This window comes from Echinococcus granulosus (genome assembly GCF_000524195.1).
Source record: "Echinococcus granulosus chromosome Unknown EG_S00011, whole genome shotgun sequence".
NCBI classification, from domain to species: domain Eukaryota; kingdom Metazoa; phylum Platyhelminthes; class Cestoda; order Cyclophyllidea; family Taeniidae; genus Echinococcus; species Echinococcus granulosus.
In genome coordinates, this window is record NW_020170391.1 from 1,395,196 (window position 1) to 1,416,847 (window position 21,652).

Below are 21,652 nucleotides of genomic sequence, written 5' to 3' on the forward strand. Positions count from 1 at the left end.
TTAACGCATTGGAATTATTAGTTGAAGCTTATGCTCCGGTTCGTCCAAAGTGTGGAAGTTTTATCCTTTCCGTTGGTGGGCTGTAAATCTTACTTTTCTACACAATGTATTTTTGCAACCGTCGCTTTGCACATAATGCATATAGCTGTTGCGTATCCATATTTTATTTCTCTCTACATCCTGAAACATTCTCACATCACGCGGCACACTTTTTTATTCCCTTAGTAGTTCCATGCTTTTATGTATATTTACCTCGTTGGCTATGCCAGAAATTTTGATCGTAATACGTGAAATATCGCATGTATGAATATTACTGACACTTGCATTCATGCGTTTTATCCTAGGAAATGTCTCGTGAGGTCAGCAAACCCATTCGTATTAATAATCCCGCCTCTGAAAGCTTCCACGATGACGATGATATTGCGGCTGCCCAAAATCCACTGTGTCTGGTCCAAAACATTAGTGAGTCCCCAGATGTCACACAAAAGGTTTGTGCCTGTAATTTTCACTATTTTTTGTTTTCATTTGATAGAAGCTCATGTCTGATATACGTAAGCTAACGCTCAAAGTGAGCGAGTTGGAAAATTTCTGTGATGACTGTGAGAGTGAAAAGCAGGAGTTGTTACAAACTAAACTTGAACATGAAAGGGAGATATCTGCACTTGAAGAAAAGTGTCGAATCAAGGAAAGGGAACTGGTTGAACTTCGTGACGCATGCAACGAATTGCATATTTGTCAGATTGACAATGAAAAATTGAAGGCAGAAATAGAACGGTTTGTTTTTTTGGTTTCTCATTTAATGGGTTCAAATGCCTCACCCAGTCTTCTTGTTTCAGATTGATAGCCGCGCTGAAGAGTTCTCAGGAAATTAATGAGGCAGTCGAAGTTTTGAAAAGAGAAAACGATGAATTAACCAAGGAAAATACCATGTTTGATAACAAAGTAGGATCCATTTGCAGTCATCTTTTATAATTGGTCGATTTATATTTGTAAAAAACCACATACTTTCAGATAAAGCTTCTGGAGTCGGAGGTTGCCAAATGGAAAACTAATAGTGAATGGAAAAAGCAGTATGAACAAGTCAAGGACGCTCTAGAAAAAGCTGAGAAGGAAGTGAGCCTTTTACATAATTTGATTTCTTCCCCTGTGTGTATTTTACTAGTACTCATGCCAGACACATTGTCTTCTAGCTCTTCGAGTTTGTGAAAGAGAGCGAGCACACCAAGGCGGTGTCGGAGGTGGAATTGATGAGATCACGGCAGAACCACTCTCAGCCGGTACAATGGGCGACAATTTCCTGCTTACGTTGCACGTGCACTTGCCACCATCGTGCTTTCCAGTTTTCTCAAATCGGTGAAGACTCAAGACCTCCCTATGGCCCTAGTGACGGTGTCGGCGACTTTTGCAGCACCTCGTCTCCTTCCTCCCAGCCCCCGGAGTCCACACAGAACATGGGTGAAATCTCCGTGGTCGATGTGTCACTATGGAGAGACACTCGCTCCAGTGGGTGTATCGATATTGAATCGGTGTTAGCTAAAAGCACGTCCTTGCGTTAGTGTTTTTCATGCGTTTTTTGTCTTATGATTAGGTTTAACTCAATCAGATGCTACTGGTGAGTGTTTGGGGGAGATAATGGCCCAGGACACCAAAGTCCAGGATCTGCAAACCCAGTTAAATGTTGCTCGTAATGAGGTGAATCCCTATTTTTCATAATATTTTTTAGTCTTTATCATCAATCTTATTGTCCTCGGACCTGATAGGGCATAGCGACAGCAATACTTTGCTCAGTCATCTTTTTCTTACTGAAATACCGTGCATGTAAATCTACTCAACAACCACAGCTGCTTTCTACGCTAATAGGAACCCATTATGGTGTGTGTAGGTGGATCGCCTCAATGTGGAACTATCTCGAATCTCAACTCAACATAAAACCCTATCGAATAAATACAAATCGGAGCTAGAAAGCCTAGAAGCACGAATATGTGATCTGAATTCGGAGAGGGAAACCCTCCTTACTGATTTGAAGGCGAAGTGTTTAACCCTCGAAACGGTGAACGACGAAGTATCTATCCTTTCATCTCAACTGAAGATCACATCATCTGAATTGACGGCGGTAAAAACGGAAGCAAACCATCTTAAAAATGAGCTGGATCGCACTTTGCACAAACTGGATGAATCCGAAATGGATAAGCTTGGTCTCAGCGACAAATTGAATTGTTTTGAGTGTGAATTGGCCCAGTTTCTTGAAAAGGAGAAGGAATTTAAAGAAGTTAAACTTGGACTTGAGGAACAGTTGAATGTTGCACAAGCGGAAATAAGAAGTTTACGAAGTGAGAATAAAGAAACAGCTGCTGCCCTGGAAAATAAACTTGATGACTTGATGAGGCAATTATCCGAAACACAAAGTCAACTTAAGTCCAATGAGATCCTTAGGACCGAACTTTCTGATTACTTGGATTCGCTGCAGAATGAGGGGAAGAGGCTGGGTGAGGAAAAAGTTATACTCTCCGAACAATTGGCGCTTTCCAAAAAGGCGGCAGATGACTTCAGTGCCAGACTGCAGGAAGCGATTACCGACCTAGAGGAGAAAGCAAGTCTGGTGGAGCATTTGAAACTGGAACGTGTGAAGTTGATAGAAGCAAGTGATACAGCCCACGAGGAGCTATCGAAGGTGAAGTCTGAACTGTCTCGAGCCCGGGAGGAGGTTGCTCGTTTATCCGATGAGCTGAATGATAACGATGACGCTGGTATACGAGTTGAACAATTGGAGTCGTCCCTCAGAACCCGTGATTCCAATATCGCATCGCTGAACCAATTGATTTGTGAAAATGATGCTGTCATTTCGCGTTTGACGGAAGAAAAAAGCCGTCTTGAGGTAATTACCCGTGCTCTGAAAGTTGACTTAGAAGCGCAAACATCTACTTGTAATTTGTTAATTGAAGAGCGTGATAAGGCACTAAACGACTGTGATAAACGTACTCAAGAAATCACAGATGAAAAAAAGCGCTTTCTTAGACACATGAATGCATTGGAGTCAGATCTAGTGAAGCACACGCGAGTGAATAAGGAACTGAGCGAAAAATGTGCATCTACGGAACAGGATCTTTCGAATTTACAGCAAAAATTGTCTTTAATACAGGATGAAGCAGTCCGCTTATCGGAAACTAATCAATGTCTGATTGATGACAACGCTAAGCTTGCAGAGGAGAAAGTAAACCTTAAGCAGCTTCTCGAAGAAGAATCTTCCCTTATAGCAAATTTACGCAACGAGAATGGTGCCTTGACGATGGAGATTTCAAAGTTGAAGTTAGACGCAGAAAAGTACCAACAGGAGATAGTCGAGACCTACGGCGAAAAGTCAATCATGACAGAAAAGTTAGAGAGTCGTACCATTGAGTCAATGAACCTGGAAGCGCAACTGACTGATCTCCGGAATCAGGTACTTTTCTCTGCTAAAACTTTTGTAAACAGATTTCGCTTAAAACAACCATTTATGCACCTATCAGATGCTTTCATCAACTGTTGCTTACGTCACTTCTGAGCCTTTTAATAGAGAAATATGGGAGACTTATCCGAAATCGCAACTGATTTTTAGTTGGCACTGGTGACGGCAGATCAGGAGAGACTCTTAGGGAGCAATACGGAGCTCAGCGCGACTGTGGCAGTGATGGAAGCAGACCGATCGCATCTAGAGAGTCAGCTTGGCGAGATGCGACGGAAGTATGCAGAAGCGATGGCAGTGGGGGCACAGCACGAAGAAGCTAACCATCTGCTGGAGGAAAACGTGAAGCGCCTGCGAACCGACTTCTTGGCTGCCGAGCAGCGCTTGGCCGAGGCTCGCCAATCTGCCTCTGTTGCTGCCTTGCATCGTCAGTTTGCAGAGAATGAGTGCTCTCGTCTCCTCAAGTTTATCGAAGTGAGCTGAGGTCTATTGCGGATGCTACCTTCAAGATTCCATTACGATTTGATTCGCTAGATTTCCATTTTTGATTTTAACTAATGCAAAATTAACGTCATAGGGACTTGAGCTGCGCCTGGACTCCGCGACAACAGAGCGGTTAGCTTGTGAAGAGCGTGTGGCGGCAGAAGTTGTGCGCTGTCGCCAGTTGGAGGGGTCACTGAACGAAAAGGACACCGTAATAAGTGCTCTCCGGCACCAGCTTAACCAACTCGACGCTCAGTGGAAGTCGGCTCAGGAGATGGAGGCGTCGACTCTAACTAAATATCTTAAATCCAGGACGGCTCACAACGAGGCGGAGAAGCGTCTTGCTTTGCTCGAATCCAGCTCTTCTATTATTGGGGACAGAAAAAGAAGTATGGGCGGTATTGCATAATAATTTTGCATTACTAAACATAACTACTTAAGTACAGGTAATCCCACTGTTTTGGGTTTCGCAAATGCGTTAGTGTCTTGAGAAGTGAAAATAGGTAGTCCTATGTAGTTGTTTTGGTAGAAAAGTAAATTATTCTTGTAGACTTTGGGAGTTCGGATCATATATCACGCAATCCACCGAACGCAGAAGTTGTTCTTACCCCGATGACAATGAGCGAGTTCCCTGAACTCCCCTCTTTGAGGAGGCACTCCGATGGTACAACTCCCCACAGTTTGCGTAAAAGCCGCAGTCATCATGAGCAGCCTTCGGGAGGTCTGCGAAGTGTCGCCGATATGGTCAGTTCAGCGGGAGAAAAGGGCAATCTGCACAAACCACATTTTGAAGTGGGTTGTCAAGTTATTGTTGATGGGGCATATTTTCAAAATGCTCACCACTGGGTTGCGTATACCTGAGGTTCTTATCTGTATTAATTTAAAGTCCGTTTTTCAGAATGAAAGGAAATTTAGGCAATCGCCGCCGTTTGGAGATATGTTCCCGGCACCTCTTCAGGGTAAAATTGTCTTTTTATCTATTAACAATTAATTATAGGACACGGAATTAATAAGTTCTAGTAATTTCTTCGGTTTTGTAAATTTCATTCTTTTTTGTGCAATCAAATAACTACTAGGTTTCATCTAATAACCGAGTTTTTCTGCCAGATGACGTATTTATTTTTCACATTACATCTTCGGGGTGTTAAATCGTGGTCTTAATTCCCAAACACCCTTAGGGGTTGTACGTCCACAAGGTGTGGAGCCCTCGAGTCCGGAAACTCGGGAGGTGACCTTCGAATCGTGTTCAGGGGAGGAGAGGGGTCGTATGGTTGAGGGCGAAAGTGTCCCTGCTCCCTCTTTCTCTCCACCATTGCACTTCATTCACATCAAGGACTTCGCTTTGTGCACCCCACTATTTGACCAGGAGACGGATACCCTCAAGGATAAAAGTCGGCTTGTGGTCAGTCCAATTAGTCCGCAGGAATTTGAGCAGTCATCCTCGAATAACGTTGTTTTAACGACCAAAAGACCTATCCATGTCGCCGAAACAGTGGAACTACCGAGGTGTGCTTCAGGTGAGGTGACCTTGCTTTATTTGTGAATCAAGGGCGTTACTTTGGCCTCGTTTACCGTAACTGTCACCTTATTAACAAAATTTGTTAAGCATTAGTTGGTGATCAAAGTGTATTCAAGTTAAAGCCATTGACTCGATTGCACGCAATTTGCCATAAATTCGACGAAACTAGGTATTTTTTGATTTGCCTTCTGTCGGAATGGTTTGTTCACCATTATTTGCGTAGTGGCAAGCGCATTTAACCATTTGAAAGGCGTCACAAACTGTTCAAATCCAACTTCTCTGCGATTAGCACAAAATGAGCCGTACCTTAGTGGCTGTGATGTCAGCCTAAAAGATTTACTTCTTATACACCTCAAAGCTGCAAGCAACGCAACAAACACTGATACCGACACGGTTTCCGAATTGGAGGGTTGGCCGCCGTACAGCAATTGTGCAGCCCCACTCAGCCCCCAGGCTTTACGCGGGAATAGAATATTCACAGTTCCGACCCCATTTGAATTTCATTATCGCCGCCTTCGGCGTCTGCTGATCGCCCCTGCAGCGGAGGAGATGGACGTAGAAACGGCCGCGAGCTGCCTCGAGGCCAAATCCATCCTTGGAGGTAGTCGCGCAAAGCGGTTTGGCATGCACTTGCCCTCCCTTGTTTTCCCTCCTTTTTCAAACCTATGCATTTTAAGACTACATTCATTTCCAAGTGTCACGCATGTTAACCTGTTTCTAGACGACTTCTCGCAACACATCTCGAATCTTGCAGAAACTCCATGCCCACATATGGATGAGAAACCATCCACCAATAGTCACATCGTCGCAGCTTCTTCCGAGCGACAAAATCAGGTATTATCATCCGAACTCTCTCTACTGATTAGTCGAAGTTATAAATTTCCACATCACTGCTTTCCCTTGACCTAGAGAAACGTCAAACCAGTCAACGTTAATGCAAGCACGAGAATCACTCCCATCAAAACTCTCACGCCAGAGACCACCATTCGAATAAAGGATTTGTCTAAGGTAAAACTGCGTGCACTACACAAAATGGCCCAGATAAAGACTCTTCTTTCACGCGCCCCTTCACAGAAGACCTCTCTAAACGTGAGGACAGCGCAGTCCACCATCTGCACCTTATCAGTATGTTGGAAAAACCAACAATCCCTGGCTAAACGCGATTATCGACTTTTAGATCGAAGACTGTAATGAATCGGACACCTCGGAGGGCAGGCAAGTGGGCGTCGATCCCGCCGCCTCGAGGTCCACCTCGGCATCTCGTCCGCCTGCGGCCAAACTGGCCCGCTTTCAGTCTGTCCAGGAGCTCTGTGATCTCGACGCCACACCATTGTCTCTGCGTTGCAGTACCAGTATGAACGCACTGGACAGGGCAGCAGCTGGCCGTACACAGGGGGTCGCCTCGTCACGGCCCGGTTTTCGCCGATTTAAAGACAAATTCGGCAAGGTGAGAGGCCGTAAAACCAGCGCCGAGGGTACACCAGTCGCATCAGGCAGACCCGCATATTGGAGCGACAAGGAGAATGCCGAGTTAGATCAACTCGCGCGTATCTCATCTGCGTCTAGTGTCAAAGCGAAGAAGCACAACAAGGTGAGCGTTCAGACAAGTGAGCTTGCACAAAATGCATCTTGCCACCCGAACACGTACATCTCCATGGAGCGCATACAAGAATCTTTCTCATTTTAGCTGCGGCTTTCAAATGTCTTCAAGTCGAAGAAAAACAAGCCATAAGACATTAAACAACCACTTTGATCGATTTATTTCTCCTTCACTTTTAAGTTGGATGAGAATGCCGTTTCCTGCACCGTTATCTGAAGTAAACGATGAACTTTGAAAGTCATTCGCATTTCTGTTCAATGTTTGTAATACTAGTTCTAAATGCTCCTAACGTTTCCAATCATCTTCTTTTATGATCGATTCATTAAAGCTGCTGCTGTAAAAAGGTCAGCTTCGTGGGTAAATAAATTTAAAGGAAATATTTGTTGGTTGCCAATATTTTGTTGAATTCCGCTATCGAGAGCAGAAAATAGCTAAACAAAGAACAGTTAATATCGGTTCGGACGTTGCACCTTAAATGCATCGCCTCAGAAACTCGTATCCGTTTCTGCTCTTGTCGCATCACTAGAGGAGGAGGTTGATACTTGCCGACTTTCGTGTTCGCTGTCGCCAGACCGGTTCGGTGTGGAATCAGCCAAAATTGGAGCATGTGCGATGACTCCATCTTGAATCTCACGAATCCGTTCGCGAATAATGTCCAGGTTTACACAAGCATCCGTGGAGAGAGAGGTAGACGGTGAGGGTACAGAGAGGTCCAATGGGCCTGCGTGGAGCAGGAATAGAATCTCACTCTCAGGTGCGCGAGATGTCTCGCATGCAAAACATTTCGGCAAACAAGGGACGAAAAAGTGCTTACTCGAACGACTCGTGAATAGATCGCCGTTTGACGGCAAGGGGTCAGATAAAAGCAGATCACTAGAGAGAAAAAAAGAGCAAATTCCACTATGGCTTGTAAATATCGCAGCGATTGTCGCTGAAATGCACCAGTCATTCGACTTCAGGACTAGCGGTCAGAACATAAATACGGAAGTTAAGAGGATTTGGGACTGTTATTGGCATATGGATCCAGATCAAGTCCTCGAAATGAAGCAAGTGCACGTACGTTTCTGGTCGACCTCGGACACGTTCGTCAGCTAAACGAGACGTAACTGTGGAGCCTGAGATCCTTGAGACAGAAGCGGAGCGTTGTCCGCGTGGGCGACGTTCACCGTCCAGAGTTTGGTCCGCATCTCCATCATCAGGCCTTTGTCTGAGAAAGACATCACCAAATATGTCATGAAATGCATTATTCCTATTGACATCGATGTTGGAGAAAAGATCACTGTTAGACCGTAATAATTTGAGTTTTTGAAGGCTGTGTAGGAGGCCGTAGACGACTTCAGACCGGTATTCATCCTCACCGCCGTTGGTGTTTAACTGTGCCATCACGCTCGTTCCTCTTTCACTTTCCTCTGCCTTGCCCTGTTCTACTACAGACAACCTAGCCGAAATGCGCTGGAGAAGCTGTTCTGTATATTCAGCTGCCCGTGTGGATGATGCTCCTGCGCTGCTCCCACGGGAAATCCAGCGTGGCGCAATCTTCAGGTAGTAGTAGAAGAGTTGTCTCATGTCGCAGCGCATTGGGGAATTAGAAAGCCTAGGAGATTATGCAAATACCCTTGAATTGCCCTCCTCAGCTGCGACCGTTGCGCCACAAAGAAATTTGAGGAATCGTGTCAAAGAAATTGTCACAAGCCTGACATCAACAACAAGCACAATTCGGCCTTAATTAAGAATAATTTAGAGGTATTGGGTCAGAATTACAACAAAATTATACGCAACGCAAAGTACGAAAGTGTGAGGCTTCAGCTGACGAATCCGTTGAAAAACTCATGACTTAGTAGAGGAAAGAAGAGAAAGTGCTTGTTTGTTATCACAGGGCATATATTTCGGTGTTTCTAAAAATAGGTTACAGCGTTATGAACTCAGGGGTACCTAAAATTATTAAATGTGCAATTTTTGTTGTATAACGGCCAAATATCAATAAGATTGAAATAGCGAACTAGTCAAAACTTATAATTAAAGAAGGCTGAAATACGAGGCGTGAATTAAGGGGAAAAGTTGTCGTACTGATTGCCGCCGACATCGCCAAAGTTGTTACTACCGTTGCTTTGGGGCACCGTGACGAAGTCGGCGTCTACTAGAGTAGGCACTTGTGCGTAAAGAGAGTGTTCCACACCACTTTTGTTGAAGTCCTCTTCCTGATCCCTCTGTTGCCGCTCCAGATTCCCAGTTCTCTCCTCTCCCTCCTCTTCATCCACCGACATGCCCTCTGCTCCGTCCTCCTCCCCTTCCTGGGAGCGAACCTCATCCGGTAGGATATTGAGCACAAGGCCTCCCATATCGCCCTCACAATCTTCACTATCAACATCAGTATCGCTGTCAAAATCATTGATACCCTCGCTTCCCACCTGAGTGTCCGCCTCGTGCGTTTCCTCTTCATGAACAGTGAGTGGTGCGGACGTCGACACAGTATTTTCTCCTCCTCTTGCTTCCTCCTCACTGATTCCCGAAGGCTGCCAACAAAAACGCAGTAAATCAAAAATTTCCACCAAGACGCGCAATCATAAGCATTACGATGCAATGACTTATTCACATGCAATTCCAAAGGCCCACTGATGCGCAGTAAGTCATAGACGACACTCAACCGAGGTAATTAAAGTGGTCATTCACCTAACCATAAGAATTTTTGACAGAATTGTGAACTATATGAAACAAAAAACCACAAGTCCTACTGTGGCGGGCCCGGCGACGGCGGTGGCGGGGGTAGGAGCAGGACAACGCTCTGAGGTGATTGAAAGGTGAAGGGTGTCGCCACAGTCACCTTCACCAACAATGCTGAGGCCTTGGGAATCTCCTAGTAAAAAGGATCCTGGCTGTTCATTTGACAAAGCAGTTGCAAACGTGGATGCGGAAAAGCACCTCTGCCTACGAAGCTGGGTGTCCAGTCTCCGTATCTGTTCTCGCAACTGCTCCTTCTGATCTTCCAGCTGTGTAATATACCACAGATAATCACGGCACTGTTGCTGGTAGGTCTGCGGACGAACCTAAGAGGTATAATGATTCCTAGGTAAGTGATCACCAAGAAAACAAGCAATTTGCCGAAAGGCACATTCTGTGTACCATATAATTAAAGCAGAGGCAGTCATCAAGGGAGGAGACGTAGCCCTCATTATCAAGGAGATCCAGTCGGATAAAACGATTGTAGCCCCAGCATTCACCAACGGCAAAGTCGGAGGCGAATTCACGGGCAATGCACTTTGCATTGTCTTGTGGCGGGCCCTGATGCATTAGCTGAATATAGTATTCATACCTTTTGGAAAAAGGACATTGACGAAAAAAATGTGGCGAGATTATCATTACAAAATTGAAAAAAATGGGAATAGAAAAGGCGAAATAAGAGGATCTTCTGTACCGAATCTAATAAAACTTATTTGTACGAAGATGCAATTGAAGTCATGGGACCTACTTTGAGGGTTCCCTTCTGCCAGCGGTCATTTCGAGAAAGACGGACAGATATTGACCGCGGACGATGCCGTTACCGTTGGGGTACACTTTGAGTCGCCATTTTAATGCGCCACACTCCAGTGGAGGGCTGTAAATTGGTTCTGCTCGCTGCCGCACGCGACTAAAGCCGTGGATCACAAATTCGCCCGTCGCATAGGGCGGTACGAGTTCGCTAGAATACACGAAAAAACATCAATAAGCAAGCAAAAGTGATCATCATGCTTAAAATTGATAAACTGTCTTTACAATCTGCAAAAAAGCGTAACAGAAAGAGGAAAATTCTCAGTATTTAAGGCACAGAAACGTGTGAAAGTCGTGGCGATACCCATCGTTACGAATTCATGCAGCACCGAACGTACCAATCAACGAAACCAATAAGATTCTTTTGATGTACAAGAACCTAAAAGTGAGTGAGAGTCACGACATCCGGGTAACACACTATGGATAAAATTTACGAAGCATGGACGCACGAACACATAATATTTCTTTAGACAGTATCAGAACCCCACATTACTTTTGGGTGAAAGTTTAAGCGGTATGATTGAAGGCTTGAGGTTTAAAGGCACAGATTGTCTTCACTAAAAGACGAAAATAAAAAGAATAAACATCCGTAGTGATTTCTGCTACTAAAATTCAATTCACAAATGACGGGTTAGTAATCCTACAGACTTTTTTGGAATATTCCTCCACGACTAACGTAGTCAACGTGAAATTTCGCAAGAATGAAGATTGGTTTGGCAAACTAGCGGAGTTTGCAAACAGAAGGCGGGGAATATCGTGGTTGGAAAAAAAATGTGAACGACGAAAAGTGGCGAATACAATGCAAACTTACCTTGCAAAGTCATAAGGACTATAATCACAGTTGACGGAAGGCATTGGAGTCTTATGGACTTCAGCAAACATTGCCGAAAGAGCAGGCGATCGAAAGATAAGATTCGCAGGAGTTGTTGAGCTCAACTGAGCTTCAACTTCGTGCAGCAAAGAATTCAACAGCTCTGTCTCCTAAACAGGGTAAAAGTAAGGATAAAATCAAGTGGGTGAATAAGTGCGGTAAAAAGTTCAAACTCTGGAAAGGTCACAAAATCCGATAAAGCCACGCAATTTTAAGCTATTAGGGGTAGATTGTGCGAAGAAACTACCAGTGTATCTGAGACCATGGATAAGTTCGCAAAATGAATAAATCTAGCGTAGCAGTGCAGAGTAAACAAGTAAAGCGGTTACCTGCGTTAGGTGATTGCGTTGGGCAGTCAACGTTGACAACTTAGAGGTGTGACGCGATTCTAAGCGAAGGATGATCGACTCAACAACTTTTTTAATTTCCTCTACGCGGCTCTCTTTTCTCGCGTTAAGTATCAAAATATTGTCTCCCTAAAACAATTAAAAGGTAAGTCAGCGACTGTCTCATGGCTTACAAGAACAAAGCGATTCTCTTAGTACTTTGATTATTCGCGAATCAAGTGCCGTAGTTCAATTTATTTATTTAATAAGTGAAATACAACCAAAAGACATACCACGTCATCAATAAGACGTTGAACCTCGTTACGTCGACTCTTAAGTTTGTCCATTTCACTTTTGATGGCATCTACGTGTTCCTGGTATACGTCGTCCAAAGGGCGGAAAGTGTGTTGCCCATGACGACCGTCAAAGAGAGCGCAACGGTGACAAATAACACGATCACAGGTGGTGCAGTAAACCGTCAAGCGTTCGCTATGAGACTCACACCTACAATAAAAGTGAGAATAGGTAGCATACTCAGATGTGGATTAATAAATACACGAACGTTATGGCTCATAGAATTCGACCATGAAGACCCACAGATCTGTATTGGAATCCGGTGTCTTTAATGTCAAGTTCTCATCCGCATTTTTTAAACGGTCTAACTGTTGGATAACGTCATCGGCCCATCTGCAGTTGATCAGAGCATGTGTATATAGTGTTCGCCTAAAAAATTGGTTCCATAAGAGTCACATAGTCACACAATATTACTACATAAAGCAAAAGAAAGAGGGAAGCAAATCTAGACTTGAAAAAATTGACAACGCATCTCTAGTTACCTTTTCGATAAAAACCCACATTCAGTGGCAAGTGAACATGTAAGTAACAACTGAAATACCTGCAATGAGGACATTGGGCCTTATTTTCTGTAATCCATTTCTAAATCAAAGCCTTAACAGATCCATGTGGGACTTACACAAATACACTCGAAGCAGCACAATTTAGAACAGTGTGGACACATTCGCGCATTATCCAGTTGTTCCATACATATAAAACACTTGAACACGTCAGCAAGAGCCTAAAATATGTCAGAGGAAACTTAGATTACTTCTAGAGAGGTATCATTCTCTATGCGTCTACCGCCAGCAGAAGTAGCCATAGTCCACAGAACCTACCGAAGATCAAATTGTATGACATGCATTGACTACTACACAGTCGCTATTTAAAACAACTAAACTCTTTTAACAAATTTTAGGTTGAAAAAGGACAAAGTCGAGTCGTTTGAATTAGAATTGACTAAAAGCGGTGGGAGCACACATTGGAAACATATTTGCATGGGGACATTAATTTTAGCTTCGATTAATGATGTTAAAATGGACAATAAAGTGTTGAGTACTTGTGACTTTATTCGATCATTTGCAATGCTTAAAAATGAGCGACCCAAAAGTAACACTAAGCAAACGAAAACTTTTTTAAAGGTCTCGCACTTGTTAGATGTCATTTGGGGAGTTTTTGCTGCAACAGGGATAATTTTTGTAAAGCAAAGGTGTTTTGCATGACGAGGCTAATAAACCTCTTTTATCCTAGCCATCGTACTCTTCGAATACTTAGGCTGATTTGGCTTCGTCATGTTTTTCATATTTCGTTATATTCGTCATATTTCGTCATAGTAAACGGAGATGAGTGTGTAGCGCCCCGAGACTCCCTTAAGACGAAAGAAGACACAATACTCGGGCAGAATATATATATATTCAGCACGGAGAAGGTGTCTGGGCTATTGGCATGGCCCAAAAGGCCAGCCCCAGCCAGCGAGGTACAAGGGGGCTAAGTAGAAGTACAAAAGTGGCGCCTCACCAATACTGGGGATAAACCACCATCGTATTACAAGTGGGTACAAGTTTGGGAAGGTTTTGACACAGAACCATTCTCCGGCTTGTCGGATGATTACTGCTCCTCAGTCACCAAGTTTGATTCTTCCTTTCGCCTCCTCTCTGACTGGCACATTTTGAGCAACATAGGTATTAAAATTTTGTTTGGGTGGGAGCTAGATTTTCGACAGATTGTACATTTCTCAACGGTGTGGTAACTGATTTATGCCAGTATCCATAGTGTAGAGCCCCAAGACTTCTCTGAGGATAAAAGAAGAACCAGTGCTCGGGCTAAATGCATATATTTGCTATACAGTTGGGCTTATTGCTACTGACATGGCCCGGAGACTATTCTACCCGGCATAAGTACAATGGTAGAGCACCTAAGTAGCCCGCTCATTAAAATCGGCAGTTCAACAGATAACCAATGCATTGCATAGTCTCTTACCTCTTCCGATTATCATCCTCGGCGCTCTCCATGGTCAACCTCCCGCGTCATCCATTACAACGTAATCGGTGCTGGTCATTGCGCATGCTCATCGCCAGTCGTAGGAACACCGGCCCAAAAGCAGAGTCAAATACCAAAGGACGAGATTTAGTACAGTTTCATGGGGGTAGATTTCCCATTCTATCTCTCCTTGCCACGTTGTTCTCACTTCGGAGCTGCCCAGCCACACCCGTCTGCATGGGTTCTATCTAGTTATCAGAGAATTGGAGGAGGTATCGCAATTTCGCGTGCTTGATGTCTCCATGCAGAAGTGGTGAGCAGTTTTGTAACGAAACTTTTCTTGATGGCTCACGGCTAGTGCAGCTTCAGTTGTTAATCGCTTACCTGTAGACCACGGTAATGGGGTGTTTTTTGGAGGTAGACGCCATTCTCAGCCTTCCAGTTAGGACTGTCATTGATTCTCCCATCCACAGCATATCTACCCCTACCTCGCCAATGTTTATCACCCAACAGTAGAAGTGGAAATAAATGCTTTTTAAGACCGGGTCCGCTTTCTGCTGCAAGCATAATGCTCGGAGAGAATACACATATTCGACTTACAGAATTGTTTGGTGCTACTAGAAATGCCCGAAGGGCACCCATCCGGCTAAGATGCAGTGACGGAGACCCATCTATGCTCCTTTACCAAAAGCGGGAGATAAACAACCAACATATTGCAATCAGCTCCTCTGTACGTCAATAGTGCATTTTCTGTCATGCTACTATAACTTCTTACAACTGTAAGGAAGACGAGGTGTGTTGCGATATTTATAATAGAGTGCTCTGATTTTCCTTCCGGATCTCTTGACTTGAACTCTTTTCTACTGACTCATTATATGATCTTCTAAACTTGCACATACAATCCTTATTTCATAGTTTTATGGGCCTAAGGTATCGTTTTCACCTATTTTGAATCTGAGGCCAATTTTGGATCACTTGAGTAAGGGAATCTGGTTATAATATCGTAAATATTTGATATGCGTTAGCATGCGCGTACTACCAGTAACCATTTGTTAGTAATAACCAAAAATGGAGAAATTTTCGGTAAAACATGCGTCGATGCTGTAAGTACCTGACAAAAATAATGATTTCAATAAAACTAGTAAAGCTATCTGCAAATTTACTTAACTATGCCAGTCATTGAGTCTACCCACGTTGCACTTCCGCCCAGTAGCGTGGCTTTGGTACCAAGCCAGCAGTCTTCCAGCCCTTCTGTCCGTTAGTAATACACGTTTTTTGGAGTACTTTGGCTTGCCAAGACTTCAGGGAAGTCTCGGAATGCAATATTGTTGGCGGTGGCAGCGAACCCGAGCCAAAGTGAATTTATCCTGCTTCCTATGACAGAATGCCCGGCCTTAACATGACTGAAGAAGAGCATAAGCCACAGATGAGGAAATTGGTTAGTACTCTTTGAAGAATTGTTGAAAATATTGTCTGACGGCGACATTTACTCCAACCCTGGGTTCCGCAAAAGTGCCACTAGAAAGTGAAGCAGCATTAGTCCTGAACCAATTTGAAAATCTAATTTGGAGCTGCCCACGGTACCTGTATGAAAATGCTGATTAGGGAAACAAGCGGTACTTCATAGTTGAGCCTTTCTATCTTTCATACGTTAAATGTAAGTACCAACCTATCACAAGAAACTTGGCTATGTATTAGCTGCTAAAGATTTCAAAAACCGTTGAGTAGCTTGAACTTCTTAAAATGCAAAGTATGTGCGGACTTGATTAAGGCATTCAGCATTCGATAATCATTAGGGTCATAAGAGTAGTGAAATCGTACCTCTTTAACACAACCTTGCACTTAAAACCCACTATTTGGAACAAGTTTATAATAATTGATTTATTAACATTACCCACTTTAATGTTGGTTGAAAAATGAGTTGGTGCAGCGCCTCACGTAGTTTCCTAGGTCTTGATAAGTCAACGTGTTTCCAAAGAACGTAGTTTTAAATAATAACACGTACCACCTGTAAACTATAGTTGTACGTAGCGAAAGTCTAATATTTCTGTTGAAGGGCAAATTCCATCATAACAACGCTTGATAAAAAGTACCATTCTCACTGTCTGGGTGTCCTCATACAAGGTTTTCATCGCTTTAGACCGTGCATATGGTGGAAGAACCCCAGGAAAGTTAGAAGCAATCTGTGAAGATGTAAAAATCTTAATACATCTTGAAACGTTATAACTGTGCTTGACTACCTGAACCCTTCAGTCTTCGCGGGTAGTGCTTTCACTACGCGGCACTGCCTTCGGGTCATCGCATTAGCTTCCTCGTTCCTCTGTGCAGTGGTACCATAACAATGGATATTTGTATTTAAATTTGGCTTAGTTGGTCTAGAATAATGCAACATTTGACATCTTTTTTTACAATTTCACAAATAATGGTAAATATACTAGTGGATGAAGAACACTAACTGTGTTATTTTTTTGGCAGAAGAACTGGTGCTCTTGATAGATCATAATGATATTCTCCATAATTCTTGAGATTTACGATTTCGATGAATGGATCCGCACACTCAAATAAGTGTCCATGTTAAATCCACTGAAAAGAAAACTGTATCAGAAGAGCACTCATTAGTGCTGAAATTTAGTCGAGCAAGCCCTCCAACCACCGCAAGGTTGATAGTTGCGGAGACTCAAATGACTAGCATGTAAAACTAAGTCCTACCCGTTCAGTACTAGTGACTCAATTACTTAATTGCTATAACATTTTGGTTTGTCGTCAGTTATCGGCAAATAGATGAAAGCAATTCCTGACTGGGATAGGTGTATGCAACGTTTTTCATGAAATTCTTACCATCATATTTGTTCCAATTACCATGACGTTCATTTCAATCCCAGAGCACGTAAGACCGTATTTAATTCCGATAATTATGCCCAGAATGAGCACGGTGGATGGATGGTTTGACCGTCCGTACCGCCAGAAGACGCAATACGAAATGGAAATACTATTAACGCATAGATGTAGCATCCCGGGACTCCCTGAAGACGAAAGAAGACACAATGCTCGAGCAGAATATATATTCAGCGCAGAAAAGGTGCCTGGGCTATTGGCATGGCCCAAAAGGCTAGCCCACCCAGCGAGGTACAAGGGGTCTACTTCAAAGTACAAAAGTGGGCCCTCACCAATGCCGTGGGATAAACCACTATCGTATTACATAGAATATCTGGAGACTCTTAGAGCAGGTGACACGAATAAGATACCATGACACTAGACGTCCAAACGACCATCGTTCTGTTACACTAGTCAGACATTGGCCAATTTTAGTTAAACCAGCAGTGGCATCTTCTCTCTTCCCGATTTTTCTGTTCATCATGACACCTGCAGTTGGTAAAACCAACAAGCAAGCTATGCTAATGACGATGGGTAATGGTCGCTTACAAAACCGCCCCCAAACGATGACTGTAAGGTAAGGGGAAGCAATAAAATATGACTGCTTTTAATGTGGCAGCTTAAAGCTAGTCGCCCCTTACCTGATAAAAAGTCTGCTGCTATAGATGAAGTCTGACATGTGGGTAGGTCTGATGTTACCGCCAAATTCAATGACTTTTGTCTTTTTGTGTCTGCATATCTAGTAGTCTAGGATTTTATGAGGGCGATGGCCCAGACTTAAAAATGGAACGTCATAAAATTGTCTACGGTGTAGGGCCATTTGATGTGGAAAATTATGGGGTCTCAGGTTGGAAGAGTTGTTCATTTATATGTATATTTGAAAATCGGGAAATTTTTAACAAAAAAGTGGGCAATTTTTACCAAATGATACAAAATGAAAGTATTCACATCAAGTTTGCCATTCATTTATGGTTTTACGAAACCCCTCAGTGTTGTTTCGGTTTTGCACGCTTATTTTTTAAAATGTGGCTGCTAATACATACATATAAATAATTAAGCAAAGTACTCAGCGGGCACGTCATTATGAAGTGGTGTTTCACGTTACTCTATTGTGGTCCAGCATATGACACCGTTTCTGTCTTATAACGGTGAAACTTCAGCACGATTTTGGTTCGCAAGTTCTTGATATCACCCATCACTATGCTCACAGTGAAAAGGAACCAGGACCTGTTGGCGTTCCCGTGGGCGTCACTGGTGCACCTGAGGAGGAATATGGAATAATCTCGGCTAGTTGAGTGTGATGGCGGGAAGAAGACACTATGATGCTGCGTAATCAGCGTAGGACATGAAGGTTAAGTCACCAATGTCGATAAAACTGCAAAAATAATTTTTGATGGTGACATTACATTTCCCTCTCATCTATATCTGTCGAAATGCATTCTTAAAATAGCTAATTTTTAGGAAATATCAGTCATTCATAAAGATACGAAGGGTCGTTTTAAAAGTAGAACACCAACTGTGATGCTTTCCATTGTGGGTTAATTGACCCGAACCATGGAGTAAATATGTTTGGATTCCAAAATCTATAATCAGTGATATTTTAGAGAGAGATTTGATTAGTAGGCAAAAGCAAATACATTTTTAACCAAAATTTTTGTAAATCTTTATAATGCAAACCACCAATGCAGCTGCTTTGTTTTAAGCGAATCCGAGAAATTTGATCAACATCACGTCAGCGTAAGCTCAACCCGGACAAACTATGGTACTGGTCAGGATTAGTGGTTTTCTTTAAAACTTTAATGCAATTTTAAATGAGCACGAATGGAAGCAAATTATTGTAACCCGGTAACTTCGGTGCTCGTTCCGAAAAGCAATTAAAGAACGAATGTCCGTTTTAATGGTGCCATTAGTCATTATTTCAACTTGAGGATATATTTTGCGCAGATCACAGTTACAAGGGCATATCGAGATACCCATTGTTATTTTTCAGTAGGTACAAAAAATTGCTTCCAATGGTGGTGGGGTGGGTTGGTTTTCAGCGGTTTTATTTACCTGGTTTGAAGAACTGCAAAACGGAATTGTATAGTGGTTGAAATTGCCGTTATTTTCAACGTAGTTTACTTAATAAATGAGACAGATTTCATGCGACGAAACTATTAACCATTGCAAAAATTGAAGAAGTTGGTCACGGAGTTAAACCATACATGTTTACCTTCATACTTTAGGTGTCTGTAAACGCTAGAGACACACGTGTCTGTTCATTTGATTCCCAGTTACATGCACTACCGGGAGTGAGGAAACTACTCAGATTTTCCCTGCTTAGCTGCATAAACTCTTTGTTGTGGTTACCCATCAACGACCAAGTTCCTATCACCAATATTCCTTTTCGAAATACCTCACCACGCAAAAGTTGGAATGCTCATGCCTATTTTATGTCCCGATGACCGTAAAGCTTTCAACTGAGCTTAATTTATTGCAGTAAAATCTGCACTACCGTGTGTGAGCTAAGACTTGAGAACTAAAGTACATTTAGACTGACATTTATGAAGTAGTTATAAAGGGGGAAGTCAAAAGGGGATTCTGATCAAACGTACAGATTTGGAAGCGTTAGACGTGCAACGAGTGGGACAAGTGCGTGCTCGCTCAATCTTTGCAGAGCAAGTTTAATTGAGTCACCTCTGAGCCGACATTACATATTTTTGGTAAATACTACAATCTTTTAAGCAAATTTTACCGAAAAAAATGGATATAGACGAACCAATTTGCAAAAGTCCCAGAAAAATCACGCTGAAGTTTTGCAGTTGCCAATTTGGGATTTAAGTACTTAATTGGGTAACATTTAAAGACTATTTTGTACCATGCGCTTTAGAACTTTGAATCTGAGACGTTCGCGTTCCCACGTTTCAAGTGAAGCATTACTTTGGTAACTCAACTATTTAATACTGTAGCGCCTCACATCGTCTTAGAAGACGCGGCAAGACATTCCATTTTGAAAGAAAAGCTTTGTCCTTAACATGGAGAGGGCTTGGAGGCCATAGGTTGGGGGGAATGTTCATTCCACCGGGATGATGCGCATGCCTAACTAAGCAGGTCCTCCAGTCTTCAGAATTTATTTTGTGGAGCCTCGAGCCTCCTCTGACGGAGATATATTCACAATTTACAGAGTGACAACGAATCACGGAGCCCAGGTAGGTTAAAAGTCCATTAGAGGTGGCCATCTTTGCACCACAATATCAGAAAGCTGAATTAACCTGTTTTACATTTTGAAGAAAACTAGTTGATTTGGTTCCTTCAGTTGTGTTATGATTATCCAGGACGAAGTTGTGTGTGAATGCTCGTACAATATTATTCATTGCAACAAAAGGCAAATGTACATTTGTCAATTACACTCCAACGCACATGAAAGTAGGTGGACCCAAATAAGTCATTCTTCATTGAAAAAGCTGTAATGACTCAATGTGAAAACTGCATCCTGTATAATCCCCCGATTAAGTGCATTAATAACAGCTAATTTTAAAGTAGATACATCCGTTTTTTTAGCTAAAGAGAAAGTTGCATGCAATTTTGCCTGAATTAAATGATCATTTAATTTTTGAATCTGTTATTCATACCGGGTTTGGCAACTAAAAGCCCGAGCATTATGTTAAATAATCGTAACATGACCAAAATCTGGAAGTGACATTCAACCTTATGTAAGCTTCAGATTATGCGTCTTCTTCCGGGTCAAAATTGCGTTTATTGCCTTTCTAAATTATCAGAAAACGGTTTGGAACTAACATTCTCTCGGGGTTTGATTTGATGTCTGTGATTATCAGCAGAAAAGGCTATTCTCCTGCATGTCAGTGGGTAAATATCTGCACGTAGCACGATCACTCAGCGCCCCACTCCCACTGGGGATTAAAACGATGATGTAAGTGGAAGAGGAGCTTTTCCTGCCTCCTTAGGTTATTTAATCCCTGTGATGCACTCGATCATAAGAGATAAGCCAAGACAGTATCTCTATAAAATGAGATGCTTTAATTATATGATCATGGTTTGAAATAAGCGGTTCCTAGAATGTGTCCACTAAGACAAGATCAACCATAAAAATCATACGCACTTTATAGCATTTGGTTTAAATAAAGTTGAGAATATTCACTGTCTTTCTTGGGAAATGTGTGCTAATAAATATGCGGTAGGGAACTGATTTCAGACATCCCGATGTGCATGAATTGGTGTTGGAAGTTAAATAGATCTTCTGCATCATTACCTCTATCCGACCATTATTAGCAGCGTCATCATCTGAATCCATGTATTAGATGTTCGGTAGCTGCGTCTACGATGAGCATCTTGTTCGTGCATTCGTTTGCCCTTCCATCTCCATGCGGCTGTGCTCCCCTGCTGATACGCCTTCCAAGAGCGCATGTTGTTGCCGGGCGAACAGCCAACATGTAGTCAACGATTCTGTTCCCATTTTCCCCTCAAAAATGTGCAATGCCCTTTATTAAACCCTTGCCGTTAAAAAAACGTCCAGTAGACAATTACGTAAGGAATGAGTCATGTAATGTAGAATGGGTTGGAAAGCACTTCTAAATTAATTCAAAATGGTAGTTCAAGGAGAAAGCATTATAGTACTTGGGGGTGTAAATGAAGATAAATCATTAAGATGGAGTTTAGATGTTTTACTGACCTTTTTCTGCGCAAATCGGAGCCTTACGTT

At 42.7% G+C, this 21,652-nt stretch overlaps 2 protein-coding genes across 2 annotated transcripts; one reads left to right on the top strand and one right to left on the bottom strand. All coding sequences in view use genetic code 11, as the record gives it.

The window, feature by feature from the left end:
- Positions 1 to 347: 347 nt before the first annotated feature.
- EGR_02523 (kinesin K39) lies at positions 348 to 7,131 on the top strand (the record flags this gene model as incomplete). The annotated part of the gene is made up of 16 exons (XM_024491772.1): positions 348 to 488; positions 533 to 774; positions 837 to 942; positions 1,012 to 1,113; positions 1,191 to 1,503; positions 1,589 to 1,692; positions 1,883 to 3,439; positions 3,596 to 3,916; positions 4,020 to 4,314; positions 4,476 to 4,717; positions 4,812 to 4,884; positions 5,104 to 5,442; positions 5,734 to 6,045; positions 6,166 to 6,278; positions 6,354 to 6,569; positions 6,622 to 7,131. 16 exons carry the CDS (start codon positions 348 to 350, stop codon positions 7,129 to 7,131), a joined length of 4,986 nt encoding a protein of 1,661 aa, XP_024353923.1.
- Positions 7,132 to 7,529: 398 nt separating this feature from the next.
- EGR_02524 (E3 ubiquitin-protein ligase TRIM37) lies at positions 7,530 to 12,922 on the bottom strand (the record flags this gene model as incomplete). The annotated part of the gene is made up of 14 exons (XM_024491773.1): positions 7,530 to 7,765; positions 7,859 to 7,917; positions 8,105 to 8,638; positions 9,112 to 9,557; positions 9,777 to 10,088; positions 10,165 to 10,354; positions 10,511 to 10,720; positions 11,381 to 11,550; positions 11,770 to 11,916; positions 12,060 to 12,270; positions 12,364 to 12,489; positions 12,662 to 12,702; positions 12,740 to 12,841; positions 12,872 to 12,922. The coding sequence occupies 14 exons, from the start codon at positions 12,920 to 12,922 to the stop codon at positions 7,530 to 7,532; spliced, it is 2,835 nt and encodes a 944-aa protein (XP_024353924.1).
- Between the last annotated feature and the right edge of the window lie 8,730 nt (positions 12,923 to 21,652).